The 14,533-nt window shown below is 28.6% G+C and overlaps 1 protein-coding gene and 1 long non-coding RNA gene across 8 annotated transcripts in view; one reads left to right on the forward strand and one right to left on the reverse strand.

The window, feature by feature from the left end:
• The window catches only part of LOC122535866 (E3 ubiquitin-protein ligase MSL2), a 28,288-nt gene extending 20,684 nt beyond the window's left edge, over positions 1–7,604 (forward strand). Inside the window, exons 2-5 of one of the 3 annotated variants that reach the window (XM_043667747.1) lie at positions 1,369–1,604; positions 1,990–2,184; positions 2,289–2,604; positions 7,163–7,604. In XM_043667747.1, the coding sequence (XP_043523682.1) occupies positions 1,369–1,604; positions 1,990–2,184; positions 2,289–2,561 (704 nt within the window). In that variant the 3' untranslated portion in view covers positions 2,562–2,604; positions 7,163–7,604. Of the gene's footprint in view, positions 1–1,368; positions 1,605–1,989; positions 2,185–2,288; positions 2,705–7,162 lie in introns of those variants that run through there. The other 2 variants (XM_043667762.1, XM_043667755.1) reach the window with 2 other exon arrangements.
• A 1,093-nt stretch (positions 7,605–8,697) lies between these two features.
• Positions 8,698–14,213, reverse strand: LOC122535910. 5 transcript variants are annotated; one of them, XR_006308291.1, is made up of 6 exons: positions 13,765–14,073; positions 13,381–13,686; positions 12,655–12,744; positions 12,330–12,513; positions 11,701–11,866; positions 8,698–11,544 (listed from the first exon to the last, which is right to left on the reverse strand). It is a non-coding gene; the product is annotated as an uncharacterized LOC122535910 (long non-coding RNA). The 5 variants fall into 5 exon arrangements; XR_006308295.1 differs by lacking the exons at positions 13,381–13,686; positions 13,765–14,073 and adding an exon at positions 14,082–14,213; XR_006308290.1 differs by having other exon boundaries at positions 13,381–14,073.
• Between the last annotated feature and the right edge of the window lie 320 nt (positions 14,214–14,533).

Raw genomic sequence — 14,533 nt, forward strand, 5'->3', positions numbered from 1 at the left:
TTAAATTTTTGCACAATGTTATTTATATTCATGTTTATATTGATGAATTATATTCAATCCAAATGTAGAGAATACAATTTTATTGTATCTTTTTGGCATCAACTTCTATTTGTAATCAACTTTTTATAAAATATTTGATTAATTAATCACTTCCTGCCTTAACTCAAAAATTATAAACAATCATTTAAGATTTTAATACTTTTTTAGTAATTTTATATTGCAATCGTATATATATTTATTGCTAAATTGCATCTTGCTAGTAATGCAGTATCGTTGAAAATGATATATGGCTTTAAGAAATGCTGATCTTGGAAAGAGAAAGAAATAATTAAATCAATTATACGAGATGATTCTTATAAAGAGATTGATTTTTCCAAAATGAATAGAGATACGAAAAAAGTCATTTGAACGAAAGATGTTCTGTTTTAGAAAAAAAATATTTGAATGTTCATAATAGAGGCATCTAGATAATCTCAAGAACAACTCAATATTTTGTAATGGAACTCTGTACTTTTTTCTCCGTATTGCGTGTGACAAGTTCATCAACTATGGACAATCCAAGATCATTTTAGGATCTAAAAGTTTCTCATATTTTGAGAAATATATTTATTAATGCGTTATTACGTCAAATGCTTAAAATTGTTGTCTTTAGTTTGTCTGCAAAAAGTAATCCTGTAAGAAAAAACTTTAATTGGAATGGCACAAATTGCTTCGACAATTCACAACAGTGTCATCTCTTTTGAGATAATTAAACAATGTTTTTGACATGTCTGCTTCAGAAATAATCCGTCGATAATCAATTATGTAGAAAAACAGAAGCTCAATCTATACACATTTATCAAAAGATTATTAGGAATTGGAACACTTAATTGTTATTTTCCTGTAACGTGATAATTAAAGTTTTTGGTTCCTCATGATTTAACATGACTTTGAATGGACGTACACCGCAGTCAATGAATTCGTCATATAAAAAATTATTAAAATATAGAGAAAAAAATATAAGATTTTAAAAAAATTGAGTTGATCTTGAGATCATCTAGACATCTCCTATTCTGATGTATACGACGACATTATATTTCTCTCTTAAAACAAAACAAACAATTTTTTCTCTTTTCTTTTTAGTAAAAATCGATCACTTTATAAAACTTTCTTTGTATAATCAATCAATCATAAATTAATCAACTATAAAATTTATAAATATTATAACTTTTTTTAAACTATTTTTTCATATTACTAGGAATGACAGATAAGATAATTATTAAAAATGATAAATAATTATTTTTCAAAAATGAATGAAGTAGTCAAGAATTACTATTACAATGTCTCATAATTATATGAGAATAAAATTTTATTTATATATTTGTATAGACTCACCTGCTATACGTACTGTATCAAATGGATCTTCAATATACTCTGTGATGTATGCTGGATCTGGTAACAAAATAACAATAAAGCGAAAAGCAGCAGCTGCGGATGATACGGAAGTAGGACACCAAGATATGGATGGAAGCCCACACAGCTCTGTAGGAGGGGTAAAATGTATTCCATCTTCCCACCTTAAATATGGGACCCCTTCTCAGAAAAAATCTTCAAAAGGCAGCAAAGTAATTTCAATAGATATTCGGTTAATCTTATGCCTTACAGGAAGTTTACATTGCACTATAACTTTTATTTAAATGCTAAATGATGTGCATCCTCGTTAATATTACTTGTAAGGTACAATCATTTCTAGATTTGCATAACACTTGATAATGTTGCTTATATTTGATTAACATTTTTTAATATCTTTCAATACTAACAGTAGTTTAAACTTGAATATATATTTTGCTAGGTCCCATACTAAGATTAATGCAGATATTAATTTTACATTGTATTCTATAACATTCTATTTATCAAATGTTTGTTTTATGTCTGCATTAATCTATAATCCTTATTTTACTTAAATTTTCTATTATAGTTAAAGTAAAGAATTTATTTCACTTCAAACAGTCATCAGCTTTTAAGAAACCAAGGTCAAATTCTGCTCGAAGTAAAAGAAAAGGATGTAGATGTGGTAATGCTACAGCAATACCTGGGAAATTAACATGTTGTGGTCAACGTTGTCCCTGTTATGTTGAAAGTAAACCTTGCGTCGAATGTAGATGCAGAGGTTGTAGAAATCCTCACACAGCAGATGGGTTGAAGGTTAGAATTTAGGATTTAGCATTAATAAAATTCATTAAATTGGATTTCCAAAGAATTTTTTGAACAATATAGTTGATTATATTGTATATTCTTTTACATTTTAGATTCGACCACACATACCTGAATTACATAATTTACAATTACAACTATCAACTTCTTTGGATTGTGATGCACTAAATTCAGATCCTTTAGGATCAGTATCACAATGCCTCTCAACTTCTCCAACGACAATTCAAGTATTAAATGTTTATTCAACTCCGAGATTAGATATTGATAATGTCCCACAAAATCTACCTGCAGCCTTGTTAGTAGGAGAAGATGCTATGATTAGTACTGAAAGTGAAGCTGAAGACAGTGATATACAAATTGATGTGTGACAATTCAAGTGACATTATCAGTTGTCATGTACAATATAATAAGGTATGTAATATGAAAAATGATATTGCAGTTAAGATGAACATTTCTTAAATGGGATAGAATTCAAATTACAATCCATGACAAATAGACATTACGGAATTAATATATGAACTCTTTTTATTTATACAACATTCAATACATATTTCTTTCTTTTCAATATGTGTGTATAATTTTTTAGTTCTACTATTAATTTTCTATCATATTAAAGTTATAATAGAATTCGTTACCATTAGCATGGCTCTGGGATAGTTTTCTGTGGCAATAAAAGACAGAAGTCAAAAACTTGTGAAATTTTTGGACACCTAAAATTTTAATGCGGCATCATTCTATAAGCTTTCATAAATGGACAATTATTTATGGTAAATGATGGGAAAATTATAAAAAAATGTAGATGAAATTCATTTTAAATCAGAAAATTTCAATTCGCTTTTTGAAGTAGCATTAACTTCATCTACATTTTTTTATAACTTTCCCATCACATAAATAATAGTGCGTTTATGAAAGCTTAGATTTATAAAATGATACTGCATTAAAACTTTCCGGGTATCCGAAAAGATACAAATTTTGCACTTTTTTAATATCCTCCTTTATAAAAATTGAAAAAGGAATCATGTCTATGTAATTAATAATTAGATAAAAATTTATGTTATATAATCAAGATGTAAAACTTAAAATTTTCATAAGAATATATCTTTAATTATTAAATTTTTGGAATATTTTGTATTATATGTTTAGATCTAATAAATCTTTATTGGATAATATCCTGTTTTATTTTGATTAATGAGATGCAGCTTTGTCCTTAAGCAACGGCAAGTATTCATTTTTGTAAAACCATGAGAGTCGAATCGATTACTATACTTAAATGGCCAAATAAATATGTCCTTACTAATGAAAATTATATTAATGATCTATTATTTATCTATATATTTAGGGCATGATATGAATTTGTATAAATATATATAAATCTTGTATTATTTTACAAATTATTAGAAAGATTTATTTGTATTACAAAATATTCTAAGAATAAATGTAATTAAATTTCTATCAAAATTAATTTCTAATTAATAAGAGCAATCTAATTAAAATTCCTTTTATATTATTGTTGTTGTTGTTATTTGTTGGAAAAAGAAGGAAGAACGAAAATACTTAACATCAATTTACAAATATATTTTATAATACAAAAAGGCGAATTAATATATATAATTATATCCACGAGATGAAGTTTGCTCTATCTCTCACACACTAATGACACTCTAGTAAACGGCCTCATTCTAGACTCTCTATGATTTGCTCTCTATGATATCTCTAACTCTACCGGTGTCTATGAACTCTATAACTCTATTGATCTAACCGTTTTCGCTCGTTGCCTGGCTGATCCACATACATACATACATATCCACGCTCATTTTTTCAGTCATTTTAACAGTCCTCCTCTTACAGTTACATCTCTATCATAATTACTTCTACTGATTTACAATTACTCTAACCTTCGATTGTGGCTTTATTAATATGTCCATAGTAGTGTCTGCACCCCTTCGCTTATGGCCATTACTCTGCTTCGCAGGTTAATAAAGCAACCGTCTTCCTTCTCTATTATTTGGATATTTAAAAAGTTTTTTCTAGAACTTCGGTCAATTCAAATTCCCTCTTCAATCCCTCCATGGCTTGTACACATATTTCTGGATTGGAACCTACAACAAGAAAGTCATCTATGTATAATATCACATACCTGGTAGATGCAGGGGTTTTCCTCCATTCTTTTCTACTCATTCTTTGTCAGAATTTCACTGATTTTCTTTGTTCCAACAAACGGCAACCCGTAGAATTCCTTTTTTCAGAAAGCACATGTTGTTTTTTTCAATTCCCGACGTTTTTTCCGTGTAACCACAAAATTAGCGAAGAAAATGTTGAAAATAATGGATGACTGTTACCTTCTCGGCTCGAATGTTAATGATGAAGTGTCATGTTTATGTCATGTCTGTTTATCTTGAATTCAATGAGCTTTTAAATTATTTTTTCCTTCCAGTGATTGAAATATTGTTGTTCAATGTATGGTGGATTCAAGTTTTATGAAGCTGTCCATAATTAATCGATTAAATAATTTAAAGCATTAATAGTCCTGATCTTGAGTTGTCACAAACTCAAAATATGGTTAAAAATTCATACAATTGAATGTCAATATTCACACGTGTTACTTGTGACTTTAATATTTTTATAATAGAATGAAAATTATTCAGTTTTGAGAAAATTGAAATCAAAATTTTCATCACCTGATCCATGATTCCCTTTTGTTTCATTTAATTGTTCTTTATAATGATATTTTTAGTCTTTTGAATCGAATTTGAATTATAAATATATTTTATATTTTATACATGTATGTGTGAGTTAGCAGCGATAGTTTCAGAATACTCTGAGATTGAACAGTCTGTTGTTATTTAATCTTTCTATAATTTACGATGAGGCTTAATTCTGAACAGAACCCATGTTTCAGGATAAACTCAATAATAAAATCAATTTAGAATATCCTTTAATAAATAATAAAATCAATTTAGAATATCCTTTAATGGAAGAATAGCTAGTAATTCGAAATCACATGACCATCAAATAACGACATCTGAATTTTTTAGAATTTAGAGTTTAAAATAAATAGTTCATAGGTGGCAAACGAATGCCAACGTCACACTGCTTCATATTCTTCATTTCAACAGCATAGATCTTTCTTTTGCATAGGATGGAAAGAAATGTTTAGTCTTGGCTAAATGAAACCAGCTGGAACAATTCTCTGCTAGTCCCTACCATATTCGCTGTTAGTGAGTCAGCCGTTAATTTCAAACTTTTTTGCCATTTTTCAAAAGAACCATTTTTTATTCCGACTCATAGTTCTTTGAACAAGTTTGATTTTCGTGATGAATACAAATGTAAACAAAAAGAAATTTTGACCTTGAAATTCAAGATCAAGATCAATTTTGCGGCAAATTATATATTTTTCAATCAAATAGACGGTGTAGAATTCACCTATGATAGTCAAGACCAAACATTTCTTTCCACCCTGTACTTGATCCTATTGTTTTAGAAATAACTGAGTTTGTTGTTTCTTAATGATCACTTCAAAATTGATATAACTTCTTATATTTAATGACTTCTTGATATTTACTCCAGTTTGCTTTCTTAAATTTAGCTTTTTCGCTTCGATGTAAATAATAAAAAATATTGCAATTCAGAGCAATTTGATAAAATTTGCTACATTAGCATTATGTAACGATAAATTTATGTAAAATAATTATATATTTGTTGAATTAAAATTTGTAGATTCTAATATGTCAAGTATGATTATTTTAGTTCGATTAATGATTTGTTCAATTTTCCTGCTTCTTAAGTCGATTTTATTGGATTCTCAAAGAAAACTATGACTGTTGAAATATCCAACAATTAAGAATAATTATTTTAGATAGTTACGTATATTGTTTATTTCTGGAATGCTAAAATCATCATATTATAGATCCCTATAGAGACATAAGGAACTTAGGATTTATGAAATAAATAACAGTAAATATAGGACATTTTTGCTAAATACGATTTACCTATTGTTAGTCCAAATGGTATTTCAAATATTTTTATTAGAAATAAGGTTATGCAACATAAATTAATTGAAATCAAACTAAAACTTATTTATTTAAATAAGTTTTAATTTGCTAATTAACTAGACTGTCTGTATTGAGTTAGTTTTGAGTTATTTATCTGTATTGGGTTAGCTTTTCTAATCTGGCTTTCAGGAAGTATCAATTGCTTATTCGCAACAATAAATTTAACTATCTTCTCGTGTCTCTCTACAAAACTAATGGAAACTAATGGAACAGAATATGAGTGATTAATGAACATCCCCTATTAAATCTTTATTAATCTTTATAAACGCAGAATCTATAAAATAATATAACAAGGAAAATTTGTTTTTTTCAAAACTACTTGTGCACTTCTCTATTGATGTTCTAACAGATGACATCTTGCTCATAGGTATCAATCACCTTATAAATAATAAAATTTGAGCCCATTTTTTAATCCGATTACCAGAAATGCCTTAAAGATGTACACTTTGTATACATTACACAACATTTGCACATACATTAGAATAATAAAATTTACATAATAGTTATGTTACTCTATCTTTAAGATCTTGATTTACTATCTTATATCACCCTCTGGGAGTGGATCTTTATTTGAGAATTTCTTATAGAATTTGAGTTGTTTAAAAATTTTTATTAAATTATTAAATTAAATGGATTAAATGGATTAAATGGATCTTTTAAGATTATTTGTTTTAAATTATTATAATTATTATAATGTTTATAATCTTTTCTTATTTTAAATATAGTATTTTATTAGTTTTTCTTTATTTTCGTTATTTTATTGGTTTTCCTTTCTATTGAAATTTTATTTTACGATATAACTTCCAATATGAATTATCAATTTTAATAAAGTTTGATATAGTGATATGAATATTAATATTATAAGCTTTATAACTTCTTTTAATAATTTTAACAAAAATAATTTTTTTTAATTTCAGAATGAAGTGAAAAATGACGATTTATAATCTACAATTACACTGATAAATAGCAAATATATTTTTATTGTTCATAAATAATCTGTATCCTGAAATTTTAGACAATTTAGAATATTAAATCTCTTGTAAGTATAAATAAATTTATTTCTAATGTAAAATGAAAATTTTCAATGCTGATATATGTGTTTGTCATTTCTTATCTGTTATGTTGTTGTTTTTGTATAGACTATGTAAATGTACACATAATGTGTATAATGTGCATAATATGTTGTTATTATACAATTATATGTTATATTATACAAACTGTTTTCAAGATGCATATAAGGCTGATGGTTTCAAAGTATTATTTAAAAAACATGTAAATTGTCTAAGTTGTAATATGCCTGATATTTAATCTAAGATATGGATTAAACTAGAAAAACTCGAGTAAAATCTCAAAAGTATTTTATAGATTATAAAATTCATTGGATACTTATGAATGAATTAATTTATAATAAAATTTATAGTAATATATGATAATTAATAAAAATTAGTAAGTCGTATGAAAAAAGTATTATATAATTAAGTAGTAAGTACAAATTTAAATATGTTCAAACGTTTTAATACAGAATTTGATGACCAGTAGAAGGTAAGTATTAAAAGAAGCTTTTTGAAGATGGTTAAAAAAAAACGTAATTAGCGAATGTTGATAAAAAATGCTGAGACGTAAACTATAATTATGTCCACGTAAAATTACAGATACAATATACTACTCTTATTCAATTACGCGATTGAAATATTGTAATAATACATTAAAAATAAAATAAATCGCTAGTCTATATTGAATAGAGAACGATGTCAATTATTTTTCATGGTATAAAACAAATATGGACAATTGTAAATAACAATGTAAAAATTATAAATATACAATAAACTATTTTTTTTATATCCAAACTACATAATAAGCAGACAAAAATATCTAAATAATGAAATTTTCAGATACATAATAGAACAATTACTGCTGAAATGCAGTAATTTCTTGATATAAATAATTCTCAAAAATTATATCTTTTCGTTTAATTCTTTAAATTGTTAAAGTCTTTCTCCAATTGTATCAAATTTCAGCATAAAAAGATTCATTTTGATCATTTCTATTTATTATTTTATTTTGTACATTTAGAATATTTTTATCACTCAATTAAAATATTGATTTATTAGAAAATTAAATTTATTTTGCATTTTACTAGTAGTAGCAATTTTATTTTAGTAAAATGTTTCTACAAATATGAAAAACACATACATACAATGTATTCATTTGAAAATTTCCAGTCCAAATATCTTGAAGACACTTTTTCGAGAAAAATGTTTAATATAAAAGTTTCACAGTTTCGAGGGAAACTATTTATTTTATTTGTTAGGTACTTTCAAGGTTACTTGAAAATCACTTTCTTTTGAATTAAAAAATATATATATACATATTTCTTTACAGGTTCTTATTCTAAAAAAAGAAGAAACTTTTGTATGAAACATTTTTTTTTTATAAAACTTCTTTTTAAGAAGATATTTAATAAAATAGGAACTTGTATCAATTTTCAAAGTTAAAATAGGATAGAAAGTTAAATGGTACGAACGAAACTTTCCTAATTCTTCTAATAATTTTCTAGATGATGAGATGAAATCAATAACAATTACACTTTTTTATGTTATTTTTTTATTACATGATAAATTACAATAGCATAACACAATCGTCAGAAAAAGTTTCAAAAATGTTTTCCATCGTGTGCTAGGTAGCACAATCTGTTTCCTTAGGAAAGTGAAAATAGAATTTGAACTATTGCCTAGCACAACATGAAGAACATTTTGAAAACTTCTTCTGACGATTGTAATTCTTTATGTAATAAAAAAAAATATAAATGCTATTAAATAAATAGCATACTTCCAATAGTACATGGAAGGAAACTTTTGGGCCTTATGCCTGATTACTGTTCTACGTCATATGCATATGCACGCTTATTTTTTGGCTTGTTTTTACCTAATAAATTTATTATTACAGATAATTATAGAAAAATTTCCAAAAGAAATGTTATTTGTACTAAATACGTATACGTGCGTGCGTGTGTGTGTGTGGTGTTAATTTTTGAAATTATAAACAGAAATAAAGTTAATACATGAATAAATTGTATATGCTTTTGTATTATCCACAGATTTTTTTCCAACAAGTTGAGCGTTTTTTTTTCTAATAGAATTTATTCTTCATCGTGAATTAAGATTTAAGTGCTTGCAAAGCATTTTTGAATATACTCTTGTTGTATATATATATGTGTGTTTCGACAATTTTTATACAAAGAAGTTCCTTAAAATTTTGTTTTATTTTTTTTATTTTCAAAAAATACGTAGAAGAAAATGTCCCATTAGAAAAGTTGAAAATTATAATCGATGGAGTTGTGGCAATGAGAAAAACACGAATTTATTGCAAGATCATTGTTTAGCGTATTATTCATCAAGAAATGCCACGTGCAAAAATAATATTTTTTCAATGTATAATACAAACAATAACAATATCTATAAAAAACGTAGTTCATGGTGTGTCATAAATGATTTATCATATGTACAAATCTATGAAGTAACATCGTGATAACAGAATGTAGCACGATGTATAAGAAGAAAAAAGTAATGTAAGCGAGAACAAAGAGACATGTGCAAAAAAAAGGATTTTGACTATATAACTTATTGTAATAATAGACTACTGCGTGTAATATCAAATATTATATTGCTAATAAATATTTATTTAAAACAGATAATACTATTACATAAGAATTATTCTACCAAAAAATAAACTTTAAGTCAAATACTTTTTTAAATTATTATTTATGCAAATTCTTTCACAACTTTTACACGACTCTATATTTATGCTACGATACGACGTGTTATGGTTATCGATGCATCTTCTACAATTTTACATATACAATACGTGAATATAACACATGAATTATATTAGGTTGTTCCAAAAGTTTCTTTTGTTTCATTAATAAATAATCTATATACAGTATGTTTTATATCCTTTTGATGATATATTTATCATATATTGAATTATATATGTTCTGATTTATTATGATATTATGAAGCTTCCTTCATCTCTTTAGAAGTTTCGTAATACGTATCATCTTTCCAAAACATTTTGGGGTTTGCTAGCGAAATATTGTTCAAGATGTATTCTTATATTATTTATTGAGGCAAATCTTTCATCGCAGAGGTTTCATTTTTTAAATAAAAGGAATAGATAGTAATCAGAACGGAGTAATATCTGGAAGGGTGGGAAATTTTTTTCTATTTTCTAAAGTACTTGTGTCGCCAAAAATGGGATTGATGCTGTGCCATACGTAACTATGCTTAATTCGTATATGCCAACTGGTGCATTTGGATTCGACTGCCATAAAATTCGTTGAAAGTCTATTCTGGGCCTAACATTTGACAATATATTTTATCGATATCGGCGGATATGATGTATTTATGTTGTCTGAATGAAAGACAGATCGCTCTGGATTGTTGGTCTTATTCGTTGGATGTTGTTGAGTGAGATAAGTCCTAAGCTGAACCATCGAAAACGATTCAAATTTTTGTAGTGGTGCTACTGTCCTTGGAGACTACGCGGGAAAAGTAGTAAAAGGCTGGCAGTTCCTTAGTCATGAGCTCAATTATCCTTATCATATGCTGTTCATTCAGAAATGCTGTGTACTGTTTTCGTAGATCTGGATTCTTGTTTAATTTGCGTTCTTGTTTAATGCGTGAAATCGATGAATATTCTGCCTGCTCGTGAGGATCTCCTAGATGCTTTAAATTGTCCTTGAATTGAATGCTTACTATGTATCGTCGAGATGTATCTTGTTGAATCATATCGTTGAATTGTTGCTCACGTAGCTTCGGCCCGTGCAGTTCTCTCGAGCTCCCAGAATTTTTACAGGTTCAACTCCTCGCTAACGAAGAATAAATGATACGTGGTTGATACAAGAAGTTGACTTTTAATTAATTGGCAATTGTCCTCTGAATACTCAATCAAGTTGCGTTTTTTGTAACACCAACTGTACATCTAGCCCATGTTATCCTATATACAAGAGTTTCCAGAATAGACTTGCACCAATGAGCATATCTACCATCCTATGCTAATGGAATTGTGGATCGACAAAACGTATGTATTGTAAAATACTTAGGACTTAGCGGCAGTGGCACGTTCGGCTGGTTTGCAGTGATGATGGGCATCGAGAAACATGAGATACTGGCCCAAAAGCTGTTGCACCTCGAAGATATTTCAATTTAAACCGTCCCTTATCATGTTGGTTATTCTTTCGATACCAGCTACTGTGACCCTTGTCGATGCAACCTTCAGGCCTGTGTTTTGCAAAGATTATCTGTAATGAAATGTATTTGTGATTCAGAGTCTAGTAAAACCCTGCATTCTCGTCATTCATCTCTGCAATTGCGGAAAACTATTGTAAAAGTATTGATAATACTTATAGATTTGATTGCGGAGTTTACAGTGATTGATGCTTCCTGTGTATAATTACTTTCAGTTGTGCTGTCAGATCTTGCTTGGTCATTGCTGCGTGTGATGCTTACTTCCAAGAAGGGCTCTGCACGCAAGTGCGGATGCGAACAGCAACAGCGAGCCGGCCGATCGCAGTGAACCGGAACCAAGCTCCAATGGATTGGAGAACGAAACTCCTATCAATTCTGAGGAAGACAACGTGTGATTGTGCAGGACTAACCGGAAGCGCGTTCTTAACAAAGCCTTGTTTATAGTCAAGGTGTCTAAGAGCGTATCAAAGGCATTTCATGGCAACCTCAGTGTGGACAGAAGACACTGTCCCAAATTATAGTGGAATCGTCCATCGATTCGAACCAATATGTTGGCTCAGGAGAATGAAGAACTTTAGCCCCTCGGCCCGATAGCATCTATCGGGACCTAAAATGAGGTAACCCGAAAACTATGGTTTTAACTGCTGTTTATAACGCATGGGATACATTCCACGTGAATAGAAGCCTAGTAGTGCTCATGAACAAAAAAAGTTCTCGTGAAGTGAACTTAAACAATTGGAAACCCATCGTGATGGGCGGTGACATTTTCAAACTGTTTACCGCTGTTTGACACGCTCATAAACAATCATTTGTCGCGATCCCAAAAAGGAATTCTTACCGCATGAAGGGTGTTTAAAGCACTTCTTCATGCTAGAGTGGATAGTTGAAGACGCCTGTAATTGTAAGAAGGAACCGGTCGTATATGGATCTGGCCGATGCATTTGGTTCCTCTACCAGTCCTCGTCAATGCTGCTGCCATGCCCGTATGGGTACTGATACCGTACAGATACAACTTTAACAAGCTACCAAAAAAATGATACGTCGCTTATAATCCTTCACTCCCTAGCAGTTGAAATTCTTAATAATCATCAAAACTATAAGAAAATCTTATAGTCTACTGACAGATAAAAAACGAATATCGACATTGACTATGCAATTATTACCTCTGATTTTTCCTTTGAAAGCAAACTTCCTGACAATATCTCAATCTATATGGCTGAGCTAACTGCCATTTTTCAACTCTTCAAAATTACCTACAATAATTCAAAGATTCTTAGTAATTACGAATTCCAAAAGTGCAACGGCAGTTATCGAAGATATAGAATTTAACAATGATCTTCAAATTTTTGAAATCCACCATAAAATCTTTAATTCTAAATGAAAAGGAAATAAAACTTATATGGATTTCCGACTATGTAGGAATTCCTGTCAACAAAAAAGCATTTCAAGCTCCCAGAGAAATCACCAATCTAGGAACTTCAATCGACAACGACAAATTTCCAACAACATAGACTTGAGTAAGGAAGCGAAAAAGAAATTACTAGCACAATGGGAAGTTGAATGGAAACAGAAGGCTCCTCCGTACATTAAAAATTTTTTCGAGAATCATAAAAAGAACACCACTTTATCCAAAAGACACTAAGTGGCTATTTCAAGGATTAGAATTGGTCACTTCAGAATTATTCATTTTTATTTTCTCTCAAAGGATCCAGCTTCCTGGTGTAATGTCATAATTTTATTAGAACATTTAATTTTATGTTGCACTAAATAAAATCCATAATAAGTACAAATTCCGTAATACGTACGAATTGGAATCATCTCTTGAAAATAACTTAAATGATAGAAAATTTTGGGGTCTATTTGATTAGGAATTTAAATTAATCAATTACCTATTTGTAACTTGTGTATTTACTCTTTTATAATTTCAGGGCAAGTCGTCGTTAATAGCCTAGCAATTGTAAATTGATGCAACAGATGCAAACTCAAATTTAAAGAAATATATTAATGGTCTGCTCACGCTTCACTCTCAATTTGATAACAATTGATCTGTATTATCGAGTATTATCGACCTGTATTATCATTTACAGTTCGGCCATACTTTGTTTTCGACGTCATCATATCTCTACACTTCACATTTTTAAGTTTTTTGAAGATCATTTTATTTTTTATCTTTATATATATATCTTTTATTTTACCTACAATAACGTGAGATTATACTATTAGCTAATACTTAATACAATAAAAGTTTGCTTAAATTATCCTAGTATCCAAACCACGTAAAGCCTATAAAAGTTGCAGCTTAATCTCTTGCCAATAATATTCAAGGTACATATTTGAAAAACTCCTTTTCAAAAAAAAGACGTATGAAAATGCGAAAAATCCTTGAAAAACTTAATTCCTGAATGTCAATTCGCATTTAACCCGGGATTAACAGGTACATCCCGGCACTAGACCCCTACGTGGGTAATCCCGGGTTAAGGAAAAGTATTCAATCATACAATAATGCAATAGAATATTTCATAAAGTCATGGAAAATTCCGAAAATAAAAAAATGTGTGCAAAAGTATTTTTGAATGTCAAACCAACAGACTTTCAACAAGATATGATAATCCTCCAAACCATTATTATTTGATACTAAAATTATTTCTTCAGTAGACTTTCAAGAATATAGAATAGTTCTGCTTTACTTGAAAGTATCTACTAAAGAGATGATTCTTGCTCAAATATGATATTTCATTTTCAAAAGAGACCATTATTACAATGGCATTATTGTTTTTCGACAATTTTACTTCCTCAATAATTTTACTTAAATTTTAATATGTAGAGAGAAAAATGTTTCAGCAAAAAATATTGTAAATAATTTTAGATATCTTTAATTATAATTAAATAATATAAAGTACGAGATTATATGTGTCCCTAAAACTATCCAAACTTCACTCAAACTGAAAGTTAGGTTAGGTTTAAATATTTTTTTTAGTATTTTATCAATAAAGATTGAATTAAATTTCTACGTCTACTGTATAGTTTTTATCTTTTTCGCTT

This window comes from Frieseomelitta varia, unplaced genomic scaffold, assembly GCF_011392965.1.
Source record: "Frieseomelitta varia isolate USP_RPSP 00005682 unplaced genomic scaffold, Fvar_1.2 scaffold_154, whole genome shotgun sequence".
NCBI lineage: Eukaryota > Metazoa > Arthropoda > Insecta > Hymenoptera > Apidae > Frieseomelitta > Frieseomelitta varia.